Below are 18,304 nucleotides of genomic sequence, written 5' to 3' on the forward strand. Positions count from 1 at the left end.
TCTTTCACACTACTATTTTTCTTTGGCAGAACTTTGTCCTTTCCTTTTAGACTTTTTTTTTCCTCATCCTATCATCTTCCTCATCAATACTGGAACAGTTTTCATCTGAAATAGTCTCCGAGTCAGTTGGAGGAGGTTTATACATTTCATCCTCCTCACTTTCTTGCCCATCAGCTTCTATGGATGGTGATGGTTGGAGCTTTCTCATGATGTTGTCCACATCAATAGGGTCATCAAACTCTTCCACCCCTGCTTCTGCCGCATTACCTTCTTCCACTATCTGTGGCTCATCAATGGGATGGTCGAAGTAAATGTAGAATTTATCAGTGGTTGAATTCTTCATCTTGTTCTCTCGAAGTTCATTGATGTTTGCATCTCCTCTCAGAATGTGCATTCCAGCCTCAAGATCACTACTAGTTGGGTCAAACCAATACACTGCCTTATATGATGCATACCCCAAACCCTTGAACAATGTCACCAAATCCCCAAAATTCACGAAGTCTAAGTCCATCTTCGGAAATTTTTTAACTTTCCCACCAATATACTCAAGAGTTCCACTCGATTTTCTACCAAAACGGCCTCCATGGTAAAAAATAGGTACCACATACATATCATCCATCTGCATTATCCACAAGTACATAAATCAGAGATTAAACCCTACCTAATCAGAATTTTGAAATCAGTTAACTTCACATACCTTTTCCTCATTCTTTTAGCCCAAAAAAAAAAAAACATGCAGTCCCCCCATATCCCAACCCCATGCATTCTCAGTTAAACAACATACATACTCTTCATTATCACCCTTACCTCTGTAGATGATGGCAGCTTCCTCTCCACGCAAAGCTTGCTGTAACCTTCAACAACAACAACAACCACGTCGACTGACCACACCACCCCTTTCAACTGTAGGAAGTCGTTCTTTTTTTGGAGGGAGAAGGGCGTTCCTGTTCTAATAGGATTTTCTGTAATATGTGGAGTCACTCTTGGGTGTTATGGGGATTGCGAAGCTTCAAATATAGGGGACGGTGAAAACGTCGTCGTTTTGCACTTAAGGGACGAATTTGTCCAATAAGATTTCGTCCCAATCCACTTCAGCAAGTATAACGGCCACGTCATTCACTACCCCTCCATGTCAGCTGGCTCCGTTGTCGTTTTTGGCCCAAAACGGACGGAAGGGTATAATTGTCGGCCGTTTTAAAACGTGTGGGATCGAAATGTATTTTTCAATCTTGAGAAACGAAAATGTCCGCGTTTTAAAAGGTCAGTGACCTATTTGTCTTTTACTCTTAATTATATTTCAGGACAAGATTATAGCACTATATATATTTCATTACATGAATATATTATATATTTCATATTATAATATTATATATAATCCAACGCATCCAGTAACTAGGTAATTCTCAATAACAGCAATATAATTAATAAAAAATATAAGAACTAATTTTTAATTAGTCAATAATTTGATATTAGTGATTTTTATTTTAAAATTTATAATTTAGAATTTAATATTTTTTATTTAGAATATAGAATTTATAATAAATAAAATATTTTTAACAAAATTAGTTAATGAATTAGAAAACTATTAGAATTTATTATTTTTAATTATTATTTAGTTATTAATTCAATTTTTTTAGTCTATTTTTTTAATATAATAATTTAACAATATACTTTATCTTATACTTTTAAATATTATTGATCGCTAACTGATAACCAAAAATAATAAATTCTGATGATTAATTAATATTGAATAAAAAAATCAATTCACTAGCATTACTCATAATTAGTTACTAATTAGCCATTTTGGCCATATTTAATTTGTTAGTCGCTTATTATTAATATATTGAAGAATAGGCTTCGATAATAATCCGTATTACGGACCGTGCGATGGCATCTTTTATATATGCTTTGCGTCACCGTCTTGTGAAGCATTAATGCATGCACATGTCTCGTATGTTCAATTCTTGGTATCATTGACATATTCTACAATATTCACACTCAATCAAAATAAATTGAAATTGCTGATGATCTGATATACTTTATGACCCAATTCAAAAAGAGAATGTGAACACAAGTTGAACTTTGACTTTTGATCACCAAGTAAAGAGAATGGTTATTAGACACATAGTTTGTGTATTTGTACAACAGACTACATTTGGTATGATTTTTTTCCTTTTTCAATTGGGCATAATTAAAAAATTGAATCAATTCAGTAAATATTCCTATAACTCAAATTAACAAATTCAATATGACAATTTGTCACACGACCTTAGTGTGATTTTGCATAAAAAGTGTGATGGATGAGTTGTATTTTTTTTTTAATGTTTGGATGAGCCAGAAATAAATCTGGCACCTAATAATATGGAATGATACCCCCACCTAAAGTTCTATAAAAGCCCCCACACACTCTTTATTTCATATACCACCATCATAATAACTCATCACTGCCCCCTCTCTCAATCTCTTTATAGTGCCTTTTGGTTCTTTCATTTATATAAGCAAAATTTGGCTAAGTGTAGGGGAGATCTAAGAGAGGGGGTAACAATGGCCAAGTCTAAGTTCCTTCCTGTTTTCATCTTGGCCCTCATTGTCATTTCCATGCTTCAAACTGTGGTAACTAATTGTGAATTATTATATATATGGTAGTCTTTTGATTGAAAGTAGAAAACACATTGGATTCTCTAACATGTTCTTGTTTGATTTTTAAGGTCATGGCATCTCATGGGCATGGAGGACACCATTACAATGACCAGGTATGTAATGCATAACCAAATGCCTCTTCTCTCTCTTCCACACATGCATTGTTTCTATCTCTCTTGGCGGGGTGGTCAAAATCCCAAGAATTAAGAGAATGGTAGCTACTAATAAAAGTTGGTACAAATGAATGAGAGTCTGTGTTTATTTTCTGATCTGGATGATGAGAATGGTATTTACTTGTGTGAAGATGTTGTTCATTTTATATCTCTACAATACTACTTAAAGAATTAGTTATTAGACTTTTGCTCTGATAGATATTTTGATGCAAAAAAAAAAAAAAAAGTAACTAGTTTATCATGATACATACATTTTAATTGAATTTTAATTTTAATTTTATTCTTTTTATATTCATTACTAATTGAATGCCTCCTGACTCTATTATTATTATCTTATTTATAATAAATTTTACTTTTTAATGAGAATTTTTTAATTGGATTATAGACTTATTTTTACTCCTAATAGAGAATCAATAAACAGTGTGTATTTTTTACGCAACCAAATGAGATGTATTTTTTTTTCTTTTATTTTAAGAAAAATGTCTCAACACATCATAATGTATGTCGAGAAAAATATATCAAAATAAATAAATAAACAGAGCAAATAACATGTACCCACTATTTTTTTTTCCTTTTCTCCCTTTCAACTATTTTCATTTATCTAATGTCTTTATTTGTCTCTATTATAGTATAGGAAAAAATTTAAATGTATCAGAAAATACCGGTATTCCAGTTATTTTAACCGTTGATTTCAATTAATATATATTATATATATTTTATAATTCAGATCGACGGTTAAAATAACTGAAACACCGGTCTTTCCTGTATACCTAAAGGAATCCTCCTCTCTAGCAAGGAAATTATTAAGTTCTTGTTGGGATCGAAATATCAAATATGCCTCTATTATTGCATTAGTTTTCTTATTGACAATAATAGAAGTTGGGCCGGGGTAAGACTTTCTTCAATTAGTAACATTAGGAATTTGATTTCAACCAACTACTAAGCTTAGGGGTGAATATAATTAATAATTAATAATGCCAAATGATTGCTGACTTCTGCTTCTCAAATGTGGTTTTTCTCAGAGGAAATATGGACCTGGCAGTCTCAAGAGCTACCGTAAGTGATGTTTCCTTTGTTTTATTAATTACATCATTAATGCTTAACAAATAGAATATCTATTTGTTTTTTTAGATTGAGATCCATTTCTTTTTGTTATCTATAAGTGTTTTATGACTGTTTTTTTAATGAAATGTTATTTTTTGTAAAAAAAAAAAACAAAATTTATTCAAAAATAATTTTAAATAATTTATTTACATAATTAATTTGAATTGGTCAAGTAGTTAACTTATTTATCCACTTAAACAAATATTTGAAGTTCGAATTTTATTTTATACATACAATAATTTATTAGTCATCAACATATTCTTAAATAAAATTTTAATTTATGATAAATTAATTCTTAACCTATCAAATTATGAGATATCATAAGCAACAAAAAAATAATTTGTTTACACTATCTATTTTATAAAAATACAGGAATATTTGATAACCAAAGAAAATCAGCCAAAAATAACCATAACTTGCCTTATTTAGCATTCATTAATTGTTGCGATAATTAATTAATGCTAAATAAGACAAGTTCTGACTTTTTTTTTGTCTACCTAGCATTACCCATAAAAATATTATTGCATGGATTACATCTAATTTACCGTTAAAGTTGCATCTTTTGAGTTTATGAATTAAAAGACATTTATATATTATTAATCTTTTAAAATTTTGAATTTTTAAAAAAGATATTTTTATTTTAAACACCTTAATATGTACCTTAACAAATTCAGCCAATAATTGCATGAAGAACGCTTCTTAAGTTTATTAACATAAAAAATCTTGTTGCAATATTAACAAATTTAAAGTTGATTCAAATTTTTAATACAATTATTATTATTATAAAATTTTTAATTTTTTCATATCTCGAATAACCTTAATAAGAGTTACTTAGAATACTTGTTGGCAAGAAGCATTTAGTTAACCTGTGTTGAAATATGTGATATGACCAGAATGCCCATCAAAATGTTCAACAAGGTGCAGTAGGACCCAATACCACAAGCCGTGCATGTTTTTCTGTCAGAAGTGCTGTAACAAGTGCCTCTGTGTTCCCCCGGGGTATTATGGGAACAAAGCTGTCTGCCCCTGCTACAACAACTGGAAGACCAAGGAAGGAGGACCAAAATGCCCTTAATTAATTAGTTAATTAAACAGAGAGAAATTGAAAATTGAAAACCTTGTAAACAATAATTCTGGGGAAATTAAAAAAATCGTTAAAAATAAGAAATCAGTATTTAATATTGAGATTGTAATTTTATCGTGTATGTGTTTAATTATCTTGATTCCAAGATAATTAGATCCTCAGATTTTATTTTATTAGTTTTTTATTTTTAAAAAATTTGATGCAATAATTTTAATTTATTTACTTCTTCCTTCTTTATGGTCTAACTAGTAACTAAATAGATGATGCCATATTGCCATTTGCTTTTCTTGGTTCTATACAATGCCTCTCATGTATTATTTTATATAATTTGTTGGTGTATTAGATAGGGTCGGTGTATTAATTGAGGATGGGCCTTTATCTGTGGGCTCCTTTATTTGCATGCTACTCATCGTTGTTAAGTTTTAGAAAATTTTAAATTAAAAAATTAAATTTTATTATTTTTTTTAACTATTTTGTTTGGTTAAAGTAATTATATCAGTTATATTTTTAAAATACTTTATTTGAAAAAATAGTTAGATAACTTTTATTCATAAAATATGTAATTGATGTTACTGTTTATTAATTTTAAATATTAATTAAAAATAAATAAATTTTTAACTTTTTAATTCGAAGACACATAATTTTCTGACTAATTGAAATTATAAAAAAGGTCAATAACTTTTTAAAATACGAAACATTTAAGTCGTTCTATCTAAAATATATAAAAACAAATTGGTCTTCTAGAGAAATTTAGATATCTCATATTTTAGAAAGTGATAAACATTTTTATATTTTTTATTAATAGATGATTTATTTATTTTCGAGATAAGAAGTTAGGGACTTATTTATCGTTTACTCTTTAATATATATGAACATATTTTGAAAAATGATAGATTATGGAGAAAATTGAAATTTTTTATTATTTATAGGTGAAATTTGAAATATTCTATTTTCAGTAATTATTTTAAAAAAAATATTATTAAAATTTAAGATGCTTTAAATTAATATCCAAACACAATATGTTGTCCTTAAAAATTTAAGAGAGTCTACAAAAAATACAGTTTCTTTGTTAAATACTCCATCCAAATATACTATCACTTTTTTTCTGCTTTTCAAAGAGAGGTTAATACGGTGTTGAATGTTGATGTAGGTTGTTTACGAAACTTCTCTAATGCTTTGTATTTTTTTTTTTTTCTTGTTGGAAATTGTTAGCCAAACAAGTTAATTCATTTTTTTGACAAATTACAATCCTATGTCCTGAGTTCTAGCTTTTAATCGGAATATTTTTAGACTTTTTAATTATTCTTCAAATAAATTTGTATATAAAAATAGTAAAATTAATCAATTATTAATAATATTAGATACATAATTATTCAATCTATGAAATAGTGTTGAACAATCCGAACTTATCTCTATGTAATCAATGGTTGAAACTTTGAAGTTTGAAGTACACTTTAGAAGTTTGGCATGATGTCAAAGTTTATATAATGAAAATTATCTAAAATTCAATATTTGTATTTTAATTTTTTTTAATATAAAACAAAAAAAAAATACAAAATTTTTAAATTTAACGGCTCTCAACTATCAACTTTACGTGAAGTTGATTGTACTTTAGTTTTTACTTAAAAAAATATTATAAATATTAAAATTTAGATGTCAAATCAACTATTTATCTAAGGATACGTCTATTTTTTTTTTTTTTGACAGAGACCTGGGCCAGCAGACCCGCCCAGGCCAAAAACAAAGAACCCCTGCCCCCTAACCGACCCGTTACCCACTGAGCCTTCCCATCTGTTGCACTAGAGTAGGGGTGTGCATGAGTCGGGTGAAACCATGTTTGATGTGATCCACACCCGACTCGAAATATATACCGGGCCTATTTATTAGACCCGAACTCGGTCCTATACCCGATGAAACGTATACACTTTCGGGCCACGATTATACCGGGTAAAAATCGGGTGAAAACCGGGCCGTTAACATTATATTACCTTGATACCTTCTTATAAGCTAGCATGTGAAAATATCCAAATTTCCAAGACTCCAACCATTATTTGACATAGTAAAATTCACTTAGAAAAATATAACAAGAACCAACTCTTTTCTAAAATTAAAGCATAACCATAATCAATACTAATATTATCTAATAACACCAAATATTTAAATCAATATAAATAACACAATATTATGCATTAGTCTAAAATCTTATGCATTTTAAACATAAAAGATTAACTTATAGTCTTATAATAACTAATAACACAAAATATTAAGGTTTATAATACTTAAATTTCACATAAGAATACCCATCATCCATCACTAATAACACAAAATATTAATTATGTATGATGACCGGATCACCAGGCCGACTTCGGGTGACCCGAGACATGGGCCCGGACTCGACCTGAAATAATAACCGGATCTATTTTTTAAACCCTTACCCTACCCTAAACCTGGTGAAATCACACCAAAATAATCCCTAAAATGTTCGGGATCGGACCGGGTCTTCGGGTCGGGTCGGGCCATGCACACCCCTACACTAGAGAAACGGCTTAATTTTGCATGTTGTGAAGCATCTTCTTCTTCACAGCACTAGCGTGGAAACCACTATTCTGAGCGGTGGTGGCACCTTAGAAGCCTCGCTATCGGAGACTGAATTTTGTTGCGCCTCCAGCGTAACCCATCTAGTTGCTGCAGCAGCAGTTGGGTCTTCTCCGTCGGCGTCCTCCATCGCCCAGGAGGTCCAATTCACAACGGCCAAAAGCTTCTGCCTCTTTTACCGCAGCCAATTCCTCCACTGTCTTTTTCTACCACAACGTTCTTTTCTTTTGTATCTCCGGTTTTAATTTCAACCCCACCTGTGGAGATGTGGTTGACACTCAAACCTAAAACATTTGCCCGTGAGACCGTGACGCTGTTGGATGCATGCAGGTTCTCTGCCTCAGATCATAACAATCTGGATTAAACTCTTGCTTTCCTGCCTTAGGACTGGTGCGAACTTTTTCAATGTATCCTTTGCTTTTCCTTTTTTTTTTCCTCCTTTAATTTTTGGCATTCTTCATTTTCGAATCTCGCTTTTAAAGATGCTTCGTATTTCTGCAGGTGGTTGAAAGCTCCAAGTCGAAAGTAACGTTTCTGATTCTGCAACCTTTGCCACTGCATGAGCAAGACGATTTTCATTCCTGAGAGTCCAAGTCATTACTTTTTTAGGTAGTTTTTCCATTAAAATTTGAATATCTTAGATCATAGCCAATGCTCTAAGGATGCGTCTAAACCAAAAGTTGGTTGTGGTTAGTGGTTACAACGCGTTTTTATTTTTTTCTTTGGGATGGTGGACAAGGCTAATCATCAAAAGGCTCATCAATAAGGCCCATTAAAAATTTGAATAGCCCAACAACATTCCTTTCCGCGCCAATTCTGCCAACAAATTTTGAAAATCCCAAATAGCCAAAGGCTCCAAAATCTTTTTCATTTTCAGACAATTTCGGAGATCAAAAACTCGGAAAGCGCTTCCGAGTTGACTCGGACTGAGCATAATGGAGCAGCACGACGAGTCATCGGCGGCGGGAGGGTCGATTCGGCCGAGGCTCTTCATCAAGGAAATGGTGATGCGGAACTTCAAGTCCTACGCTGGAGAACAACGCGTTGGTCCTTTCCACAAGGTTAGGGTTTTTCTTTTTCTTTTTCTCCTTGCTTTTGATTTTAGTCACTTCGGTTGCTCTGAAAATTGAGTGTGCTACTCTGCTAAACGGTTTGTTTTGGAGCTAAGAGCTTCACGGCGGTGGTTGGACCCAACGGGAGCGGGAAGAGCAACGTCATTGACGCAATGCTGTTCGTCTTCGGGAAGCGAGCGAAGCAGGTGATATTTCTGGATTGTTTTCCCGAGTGTTTTTGTTTGTGCTGATTAACTCAATTTCCTTTTTTTGTCCTTGTTTTTTTTTTTAAATTTTATTATTATTTTGTCTTGGTCGTTATGCTTGCAGATGCGTTTGAACAAAGTATCTGAGCTTATTCATAATTCAACCAATCACCAGAATTTGGACAGTGCAGGGGTTTCTGTTCATTTCCAGGAGATTGTTGATTTGGTAAAATTCTCTTATGCTAGATATATTTATATTCATATTTATTATATTTAATATGCTAAGTTAGTCATTGGATTAGTTTATCTTGTGTTTAAAACAATGAATGATAAAAAAATATATTATTGCTGGAGTTTTTGAGGGGATTTTTTCCCCACTACAATTTAAGCTAAAGTAAGCCCTCTCACTCAGAAGATTAGTGTGTTTGGATTTCAATATGCACACCATATCATGTAGGCATGGATAGTAGAATGGCAATTGAATTTCAATTCATTTTAATATGCTTCGTAAAATCCTTTTGAGTTATTTTTCAATATAATTTTTAGTCTCAAATAGTGATTTGTGCAGAAGTTGGAAAAAATTGCCAATTGAATTCTGGTGCTGGTTCTGTTTCCAAAGGCTGAGATACTAACTGATACACAATAGTCCTGTACTTTTTCTTGCTTAATTTGGTTCTCATATTTCTTATTTTTGAATGGTTCCTTGTCGTATGCTCTAGAGCTAATTTTCAGTTTACCATCATGATACACTGACTGGCTACTTTTCAGAGTGCTCTGTGTGTGCGTGTTTTTTTTTTTTTTTTTCTTCGTCTCTTTTTCATCACATCCATCCTGTCTCTGCTTAAAATAGAACTAGTTATCACTTGTTGCAACTTGCAGGATGATGGAACGTATGAGGCTGTTCCTGGAAGTGATTTTGTGATTACCAGGGTTGCTTTCCGTGATAACTCCTCGAAGTATTATATTAATGACAGGACCAGTAACTTCACTGAAGTTACCAAGAAGCTTAAAGGAAAAGGTGTTGACCTTGACAATAATAGATTTCTAATCCTTCAGGTTTGCATCTGTTGCATGATGTTTTTTATGATTTTATGTTTTTTTCTATGAGGTCTTATACATCTTCATATTTGATCTGTTTCTTTTAGGGTGAAGTTGAGCAGATATCACTTATGAAACCAAAAGCTCAAGGACCTCACGATGAAGGTTTTTTAGAATATCTGGAAGACATCATTGGAACAAACAAATATGTTGAAAAGATTGATGAGTCATATAAACAGTGAGCACCTTTTATCCATTTCAATACAAAAAGATTAAGAATGCATTTTTCTTTTTAAATATCTATATTTGTTGTTCTTTTTGCCTGATTGAATTTCATTTGATTAGCTATAATTAAACATAATGGTTCATTTATTGTAACAAGTAACAATTCTTTCTGTGTACTACTTCTGTCTGTAGGATAACTTCATATCTTTTTGGTGATTTTGAAAACTAATTAAGTTTCAAGTTTAACATGGAATTCCTAATTTCTGCAATCTTTGGTTGTTGATAAAGATTAGAAACTCTGAACGAGAAACGATCTGGAGTGGTTCAAATGGTTAAGCTTTCTGAGAAAGAAAGAGATGGCTTGGAGGCATGTATATTTGTGGTTTTTTTTTTTTAATTTAATCTTTTTGGGGCAACATTTTACATTTGACAGACACCTAAGAGTTCCTTTGTAACAGGATGTGAAAAATGAAGCTGAAGCATACATGCTGAAGGAGTTATCTTTGCTGAAATGGCAAGAGAAAGCTACAAAGTTGGCCCTTGATGATACTGGTGCAAAAATGGATGAGAAACATGAGATAATTTCTTGCCTAGAAGAAAGTCTCAAGGCAGAAAGGTAAATTTTGATCTAAATTGGTAATTTTGTCACAGCCAATGCATTGTTATGCCTGTCTCATGAAGAACTTGGTGATATCTTACTCTAGGGATAAAATCCAAGAGAGCAAACAAACTTTGGAGGAGATAGAAGCCAAGCACAACAAGCATTTAAAAAGACAAGAGGTTTGCAGGACATGGGTCTAGGAGTTGATATCTGTTTGCTTTAAGGGCATTTTATGCTCAATGTATCGCTCATCATGCAGTAACCTAGTAAAATGTTTCTTGATTTCCATTGTGCAGGAGCTAGATAGTGATATGAGGAAGTGCAAGGAGGAGTTCAAAGAATTTGAGAGACAAGATGTCAAGTTTCAGGAAGATTTCAAGCATGTGAGCCAGAAAATAAAGAAGCTGGAGGATAAAGTTGAAAAAGTGAGAGGAATTCGCCATAGTTTGTAATTTATAACTATATGTTAGCTGAAAGTATTCCTAAATAATACACCTCATCCATTCATTCTTATTTCAGGATTCTGCAAAACATGACACCCTTGTAAAGGAGGGTGAGAACTCAATGGATCTGATACCAAAACTTGAGGACAATATCCCAAAACTGCAACAATTGTTGCTTGACGAGGAGAAGATCTTAGAAGAGATAATTGATTGCTCCAAAGGTGTAACCTTGTTTGCTTCTTCAAAGGAGCTGATATTCTATGTGCATATTTGTGGGCCTTGAACTAGTTACTAGCATCTATTTTCCCTTTGGTTCGACTTTTAAATTGATTGTTTCTTATTGATAAACAGTTGAAACTGAGAAGTTCCGCTCTGAGCTTGCTAAAATTCGTGCCGAGCTTGAACCTTGGGAAAAAGATTTGATCGAGCACAAGGGGAAACTTGATGTTGCATCTACCGAGACTAAGCTTCTAAATGAAAAGGTGAGAATGACATATTTCAATGTTCACAGAAATGAAGAAAATACTTTAGTTTATCTCCATTATGTCTTAGAATATCAATGGATATCTACTAGGGTTAGTTTTTTATATATACTATTATTCTAATATTATTTCTTTATTTGGTTAGGATTTCTCTTTTTTTATAAATAGGATTAATGTCGTGTCTCTTGTGACACAACAATATAATCATATCAGTATATTTTTTCATAATAGGAGGCAGTTATGTTTTTTTTTTGTGCTTTGTTACTTGCTGCCATACTCATGTTGGCAAAACTAGAACTGTTCAAATCTTCCTCTAATAGAATGTAGGATGAAAGTTTTGAATCTTTTTTCAGCATGAAGCTTCTCATAAAGCTTTTAAGGAAGCTCAAAGTCAGATGAAAATCATATCAGAAACAATTGAATCAAAAACTGCCAGCATTTCTCAAATTATGGGTGATATAGAAAAGAGAAAGCGTGACGCAGTGGAAGCACACCAAGTGGAAGAAGTGAGGATCTTTTATCTTTATTTATTATTCTTGCTCTTTGAAAATGTTACCCCTAAGCATGCATTTATCTGAGTGGTCTTCTCCCAGGAATGTATTAAAGAACAAGATGCGTTGATACCTCTAGAGCAAGCTGCCAGACAAAAGGTTGCAGAGCTGAAGTCTGTAATGGATTCTGAGAAAAGTCAGGGATCAGTTCTAAAGGCAATCTTGAAAGCTAAGGAAACCAAGAAAATAGAGGGAATATATGGACGCATGGGTGATTTAGGGGCTATTGATGGTGAGGTTTTTATAAAGCTGTTTTTAAGCTTCATGAGTTTTCCAAATATGCATTTTTTTTTTATGTTTAACTGTTGGAAACCTGTTTTGGATGATACTGCTTGTATTTAATTTAATTTTAAAAATTTTGTAGTTATTTTATGAGTTTTTCAAGAAAAGATATATCTTTTTATGTAATCAAAACTCAATGATTAGGCTTCTTGTTTGAGGCATTAGTATTATGGAAATGCTAAACCACTGGTTAGAAACTAGACTTTATCTTCATCCTACTGATCATTTGGTTCGTACTTGATAGTGTCACTCATGGAAGAGGTGAATTCTATTCTCCTAAACTCATCCATACATAATTAATCATAATCTGGACTGTATAACCATACATGGATAGTCAGGATTATAAACTGTTAAGTGTTTAAAAGTTATATGATCACTTTAAAAAGTGATGTAGCTTTATGTTCTGATATTGACTGTTAGTGTAAGATTCAACAGGGGCCAAACTTGCTCCTCTAACGCCTATATAAAACCATTTTATCCAGTTAATCCTCTCCTTACTGCATCTATGTATTTGCTGTATTCAATATTTGACCTTAAGGTATAGAGCAGAAAAAGAATCAACATCAGACCTAAAATCCATCTCATGATTTCTCCCAGTATGACATCAATTCACAGAAGCACTATTTTCAGCATTATATCCTATTGTTAGATGGCCTTTGGCCTAAGTCTTGATCCATGGCCAAGGAGTTGGCAAGAAAGTTAATAGCATAGTTACCCTATTCTCAGTTTATTTTTGTTAGTTTACATTGTTCCATTTTTCTATATGTTGATACTGTGGTTTATTATTAGAATGATACTTGATCATGAAATTTATGTTCTTTTTTCTACCCTGCAATCTGGTAAATGGTGATTTCGATACCACTCTATGTTTTGTTTGTATGCCCAGTATGCCAATATTTTTACTTCTTTATCTTCCATGATTGCAGCAAAGTATGATATTGCAGTATCAACAGCGTGTGCTGGTCTTGATTATATTGTAGTGGAAACAACAAATGCAGCTCAAGCATGTGTTGAGCTGCTTCGTCGAGAGAATCTTGGTGTTGCTACGTTCATGATATTGGTAATTTTTAACTATCATTACGTCTTTGAATGATCATTCTTAATGTTTAGGATAGCATGAATAGATTTGTTTTACCATAGCCTTCCTTGGATTTGTATAAACTCGAGTGGACTCATCTAGATGCTGGTTTTAGGTTTGTACATTTCCAGTCCCAGCTTCTAGTTCCTTTAAGAGTTTCTGCTGATTATATATTAGCATCTCCATTAAATACTAAAATTAATATTTCAAGTACTTTGTTTTAAGTGTGAAGATTCCGTTGTTGAAGGAGACATTTGATTGACGTATTTAGTCATCTGGTTCTTTGGATTCTGAACTGGTTCAACTGGAACTTATTATTAAACCATTTCTGTTTTTGGCAAAAGCCATTGTACTATAGCCATTTATGTACTTCAATTAGATAGCGTGTGATTTTTGTGTAGTCCAACTTCATCTTTGGAGGTTTTAATGTAGTTGAAAGCCTTTTATGTGTTTTGAAGAATCTAATGGCCATGCGCTTACACCAAGTAAGGGATTGAAAGCATGACAGCTTCTTAACGTTGAGTTCTGTATACACACTGTTATGAATGATGTGTGTATTATTTTGGTATACTGATAGCACATGGAAGTGAAGCTAATTTGATAATTATGACTGACAATTTTTTTCTTTATGTAATCAGGAGAAGCAAGTTGACCTTCTTCCAATGTTAAAAAAGAAAGTTAGCACCCCAGAGGGGGTCCCGCGCCTTTTTGATTTAGTAAAAGTACATGATGAAAGAATGAAGCTTGCTTTCTTTGCTGCCCTGAGAAATACGGTTGTTGCTAAGGATCTAGACCAGGTCAATTACGCTTCTCTAGCAGAAAACTTGGCTTTTTACGTTAATAAGGGCTTACTGTAATACAAATTTGCGGAATAAAATATAGAAACTTTGGACAATATAATCAACATTTTTTCATATCAGTGAAGGTAGCATTTAAGTATTTTCCGTCTTGAAAATTTTAGGCAACACGTATAGCATATGGTGGCAACCATGAGTTTCGACGAGTCGTTACTCTTGATGGTGCACTTTTTGAAAAATCAGGAACAATGAGTGGTGGGGGCAGTAAACCCCGTGGGGGGAAGATGGGGACATCTATTCGAGCTACCAGTGTGTCTACAGAAGCGGTTGCAAATGCTGAAAAGGAGTTATCTGGATTAGCTAATAAATTGAATGACATTCGCGAAAGAATAGCAGATGCTGTGAGACGATATCAAGCCTCTGAAAAAGCTATTGGTTCTTTGGAAATGGAGTTGGCTAAAAGCCAGAAGGAGGTAATCCATAGTTCTGAATCTGAAAAGATACTTTTCTTGGAGTTGTTGGTGTAGGGCCTTGAGGTTTTATGCTTTTCTACCATCATTCTGCAGGTTGATAGTTTGACTTCACAACATAAATACATTGAAAAGCAACTTGATTCCCTTGAGGCTGCATCAAATCCGCAGCAGGATGAGCTTGATAGACTGGAAGAGTTGAAGAAGATTATTTCTGCAGAAGAAAGGGAGGTTAATAGACTTATTGATGGGTCTAAACAACTAAAGAAAAAGGTTGGTGATTCCGTTATAAGTGAGGGTTACCTAGGATGTTGAATAAACCTTATGACTTTAATTAACTTAACATGGTTGGCTCAATTTTCTCTTCAGGCTGCAGAGCTACAGAAAAATATAGAAAATGCTGGTGGGGAAAAACTAAAATCTCAGAAGTCAAAGGTCCAGAAAATTCAGTCTGTAAGCAACTTGTATACCCAGAACTGTTCAGTTGATTTGATTTTGTGTCTGTACTAATGGTTCCTATTGGCAGGATATCGATAAGAACCAATCAGAGATTAACCGCCACAAGGTACAAATAGAGACGGGACAAAAGATGATGAAAAAGTTGATTAAGGGAATTGAGGAGTCAAAGAAGGAGGTAGAACGCCTTACTGGAGAAAAAGAAAAGTTGAAGTCCAAGTTTAAAGAAATTGAACAGAAAGCATTTGGTGCTCAAGAAAGTTATAAGAAAATAGAAGAGGTTTGTTTTCTTGTCTTGCACTATATTATGTAAAACTTGTGCGTGGACAGTGATATGCATTAAATCGTAGTGCTTTTTATATATGTTTTTCTAAATGTATATAAGTTTTGGTTGTTATTGTGTTGTATTTGATTTTTTTCCCCTATGCAGCTGATGTACAAACATAAGGTTGTCTTGGATGAAGCAAAGGCAGAGTACGAAAAGATGAAAAAAGCGGTGGATGTGTTGCGGGCATCTGAGGTACCTCTAGTATCTTTCCAAGGTTACTTAATATTCGAAGTTTTCTCATGGCAGTAAATAATTTTTAGGTTGATGCTGATTTCAAACTAAAAGATATGAAGAAAGCATGCAAAGAATTGGAAATGAGGGGGAAGGGTTACAAGAAAAGACTTGATGAGTTGCAAACTACTATTAGCAAGCATCTTGAGCAGTAAGTCATTAGCTATTCGAATTTGGGTATCTTTCATCTTGACATTCTTATAAGGTTGTACAATTGTTGCAGAATCCAAGTTGATTTAGTAGATCCCGAAAAGCTACAGGCTACATTGGCTGATGATAATCTTAATGCGGCTTGTGACCTTAAAAAGGCCCTTGAAATGGTTGGATTGCTTGAAGCACAGTTGAAGGAGATGAATCCAAATCTTGATTCAATTGCAGAGTATAAGTTTTTAAAATTTGTTATCCTAGTTATCTTTCATTTTGATGTTTCCTAATGAATTTTCTTTTTGACTGTCAGGTACCGGAAGAAGGTACAACTGTACAATGAGCGAGTTGAAGAACTTAATGCAGTCACCCAGGAGCGGGATGATATAAAGAAGCAATATGATGAGTGGAGGAAGAAGAGGTGTGCATATTTTTTGTTACCATGATCTAATTTATATATAATATGGCCCAAGTAGATTAGGTACCTGACTTAATTGGACTTGGTGGTTGGTTTAATTTAATTGATGAGTGTTGCTTTGACAAAAATATTACCTGAATGTGTTCTTTCAGATTAGATGAGTTTATGGAAGGATTTAATGCCATATCTTTAAAGTTAAAGGAAATGTACCAGATGATTACACTAGGAGGTGATGCAGAACTTGAGCTGGTGGATTCTTTGGATCCTTTTTCTGAAGGTGTTGTGTTCAGTGTTAGACCGCCAAAGAAAAGCTGGAAAAATATTGCTAATCTATCGGGTGGAGAAAAGGTTCTCTCTCTTTTTGCTGTCTTTTCCTTTTCTATTTGGCCTCAATTTATGTAAAGAAAAATCATTTTGTTTAAGCAAGTATTCTATGTTCTCGGTGACTATTGGTTTAATCCTAGTAATCATTAACAAAAGTACCTTCATTACAATGTTCTAAAAGCCAAACTAATCAGTTGAAGTTGAACCGTTCGCTTGTGAGCTGTAATTAATATTTTCAATTAAAAAATTTTCTTATTAAATTATAATAACTTGTTTAATTCCATGTTAGTTGTCATAATATTGTTTCATGGATACGAATCTTTTTCCTGTTAAAGTTGATCTAGATTTTTTATCTCCATTTTGCAGACTCTTAGCTCATTGGCACTTGTATTTGCCCTTCATCATTACAAGCCCACCCCCCTCTATGTAATGGATGAAATTGATGCTGCCCTGGGTAAATGCTAATTTTTATAAAAGCAAAATCTCTTTTGATTCCAAGTCCTATGTCATTCTACGGTGTACTGAATCCCGTATTGTTATATGATTTCGCAGACTTCAAGAATGTATCTATTGTTGGGCATTATGTAAAGGATAGGACCAAGGATGCTCAGTTCGTGATCATTAGGTACGTTTGGCAGTGATAGTTCTAGAATATGTTCATACCTGTGCTAGTATCATTCTCAGATATGCATTTGACTAATCCAAACATTGTGTTTTCTTCCTGCAGCCTCAGGAACAATATGTTTGAATTGGCCGATAGACTAGTTGGGATTTATAAGACTGATAATTGCACGAAGAGCATTACGATTGATCCAGCGAGTTTTGTTGTATGCCAAAAGGCTGCTTAAATGGTTTGTGAGGTTGCTGCTGCTGTTAAAATTAACTATTGTTCATTATAGTTTGAACGGATGCATGGGACATGAAAAATATTTGTATGTAGTTTTGTTTGTTGTATCAGCTTGTCTTCCCCTAAATTAATGTTCTTATTGATTTATATGGAAGGCTTCAATCCAAATATGACATGTATATAATATCTGTCACCCAAATTGGTTTTAGTTTAAAGTTAGACTCTCAGCTTAAGTGCAGTATTAATGGCAGAAAATCAAGAGTCAAATCTAGGAAATGCTTTGGCACTCTCTCCTTTGCTATCCATTCTGCAAACTTGTTGCCTTGTGTAATTGTGACAAAATTTGACCCACAAACTCCTCTTCTCAATCTGGTGATATTGCTACTCTTAAACAGAGCCAAGATCATTGATTAGAAAGTTTTGTCTACAATTTCAATGATTGGGATGTATAATATACACTACTTGAATCTTGACAAAGCAATATTGATTAGTAATGATAAGTACGTCAATATATTTTTATTGAGGATTGTTATTTGAGCACTTTGTACCTTTTTTATTTGTACACGTATGAAACATATAAATTTAATATTATTTTCTGTTACATCAATATTTCTAATAATTCATCATGAAAAACGTGATTAGAACTTTAATAAATGACATTCTATTTATTTTTATCATAATATCAAGAACAGGTAAAATCTTTCTACTTGATTTAACTTTAAAAAATAGTATCCG

General features: G+C 33.1%; 2 protein-coding genes across 2 annotated transcripts; both read left to right on the forward strand.

Moving 5' to 3' along the window:
* Nucleotides 1-2,426: 2,426 nt before the first annotated feature.
* Nucleotides 2,427-5,216, forward strand: LOC107621600 (gibberellin-regulated protein 4). The gene is made up of 4 exons (XM_016323632.3): nucleotides 2,427-2,613; nucleotides 2,709-2,753; nucleotides 3,836-3,869; nucleotides 4,811-5,216. The coding sequence occupies exons 1-4, from the start codon at nucleotides 2,545-2,547 to the stop codon at nucleotides 4,990-4,992; spliced, it is 330 nt and encodes a 109-aa protein (XP_016179118.1). The 5' UTR covers nucleotides 2,427-2,544; the 3' UTR covers nucleotides 4,993-5,216.
* Nucleotides 5,217-8,447: 3,231 nt separating this feature from the next.
* Nucleotides 8,448-18,106, forward strand: SMC3 (structural maintenance of chromosome 3). Its single transcript, XM_016325216.3, has 27 exons — nucleotides 8,448-8,657; nucleotides 8,765-8,854; nucleotides 8,979-9,080; nucleotides 9,734-9,910; nucleotides 10,000-10,130; nucleotides 10,406-10,484; nucleotides 10,576-10,733; nucleotides 10,822-10,897; nucleotides 11,015-11,143; nucleotides 11,238-11,382; nucleotides 11,513-11,643; nucleotides 11,997-12,149; nucleotides 12,237-12,426; nucleotides 13,403-13,536; nucleotides 14,193-14,351; nucleotides 14,516-14,824; nucleotides 14,918-15,094; nucleotides 15,191-15,274; nucleotides 15,348-15,557; nucleotides 15,708-15,797; nucleotides 15,866-15,987; nucleotides 16,060-16,215; nucleotides 16,294-16,401; nucleotides 16,551-16,746; nucleotides 17,089-17,176; nucleotides 17,275-17,347; nucleotides 17,450-18,106. The coding sequence occupies exons 1-27, from the start codon at nucleotides 8,532-8,534 to the stop codon at nucleotides 17,568-17,570; spliced, it is 3,714 nt and encodes a 1,237-aa protein (XP_016180702.1). The 5' UTR covers nucleotides 8,448-8,531; the 3' UTR covers nucleotides 17,571-18,106.
* Nucleotides 18,107-18,304: the final 198 nt, after the last annotated feature.

This window comes from Arachis ipaensis, chromosome B10, assembly GCF_059453495.1.
Source record: "Arachis ipaensis isolate K30076 ecotype BB chromosome B10, ASM5945349v1, whole genome shotgun sequence".
In the NCBI taxonomy this organism is placed as follows: domain Eukaryota; kingdom Viridiplantae; phylum Streptophyta; class Magnoliopsida; order Fabales; family Fabaceae; genus Arachis; species Arachis ipaensis.

Bases quoted from the DNA above. Each gene is read 5' to 3' on its own strand.
- LOC107621600 (XM_016323632.3), top strand. From the start codon at position 2,545: ATGGCCAAGTCTAAGTTCCTTCCTGTTTTCATCTTGGCCCTCATTGTC. The intron at 2,614-2,708 runs GTAACTAATTGT...TTGATTTTTAAG, and splicing joins TTTCCATGCTTCAAACTGTG to GTCATGGCATCTCATGGGCA. The intron at 2,754-3,835 runs GTATGTAATGCA...GGTTTTTCTCAG, and splicing joins GACACCATTACAATGACCAG to AGGAAATATGGACCTGGCAG.
- SMC3 (XM_016325216.3), top strand. From the start codon at position 8,532: ATGGAGCAGCACGACGAGTCATCGGCGGCGGGAGGGTCGATTCGGCCG. The intron at 12,427-13,402 runs GTGAGGTTTTTA...CCATGATTGCAG, and splicing joins TGATTTAGGGGCTATTGATG to CAAAGTATGATATTGCAGTA. The intron at 16,747-17,088 runs GTTCTCTCTCTT...TCCATTTTGCAG, and splicing joins ATCTATCGGGTGGAGAAAAG to ACTCTTAGCTCATTGGCACT.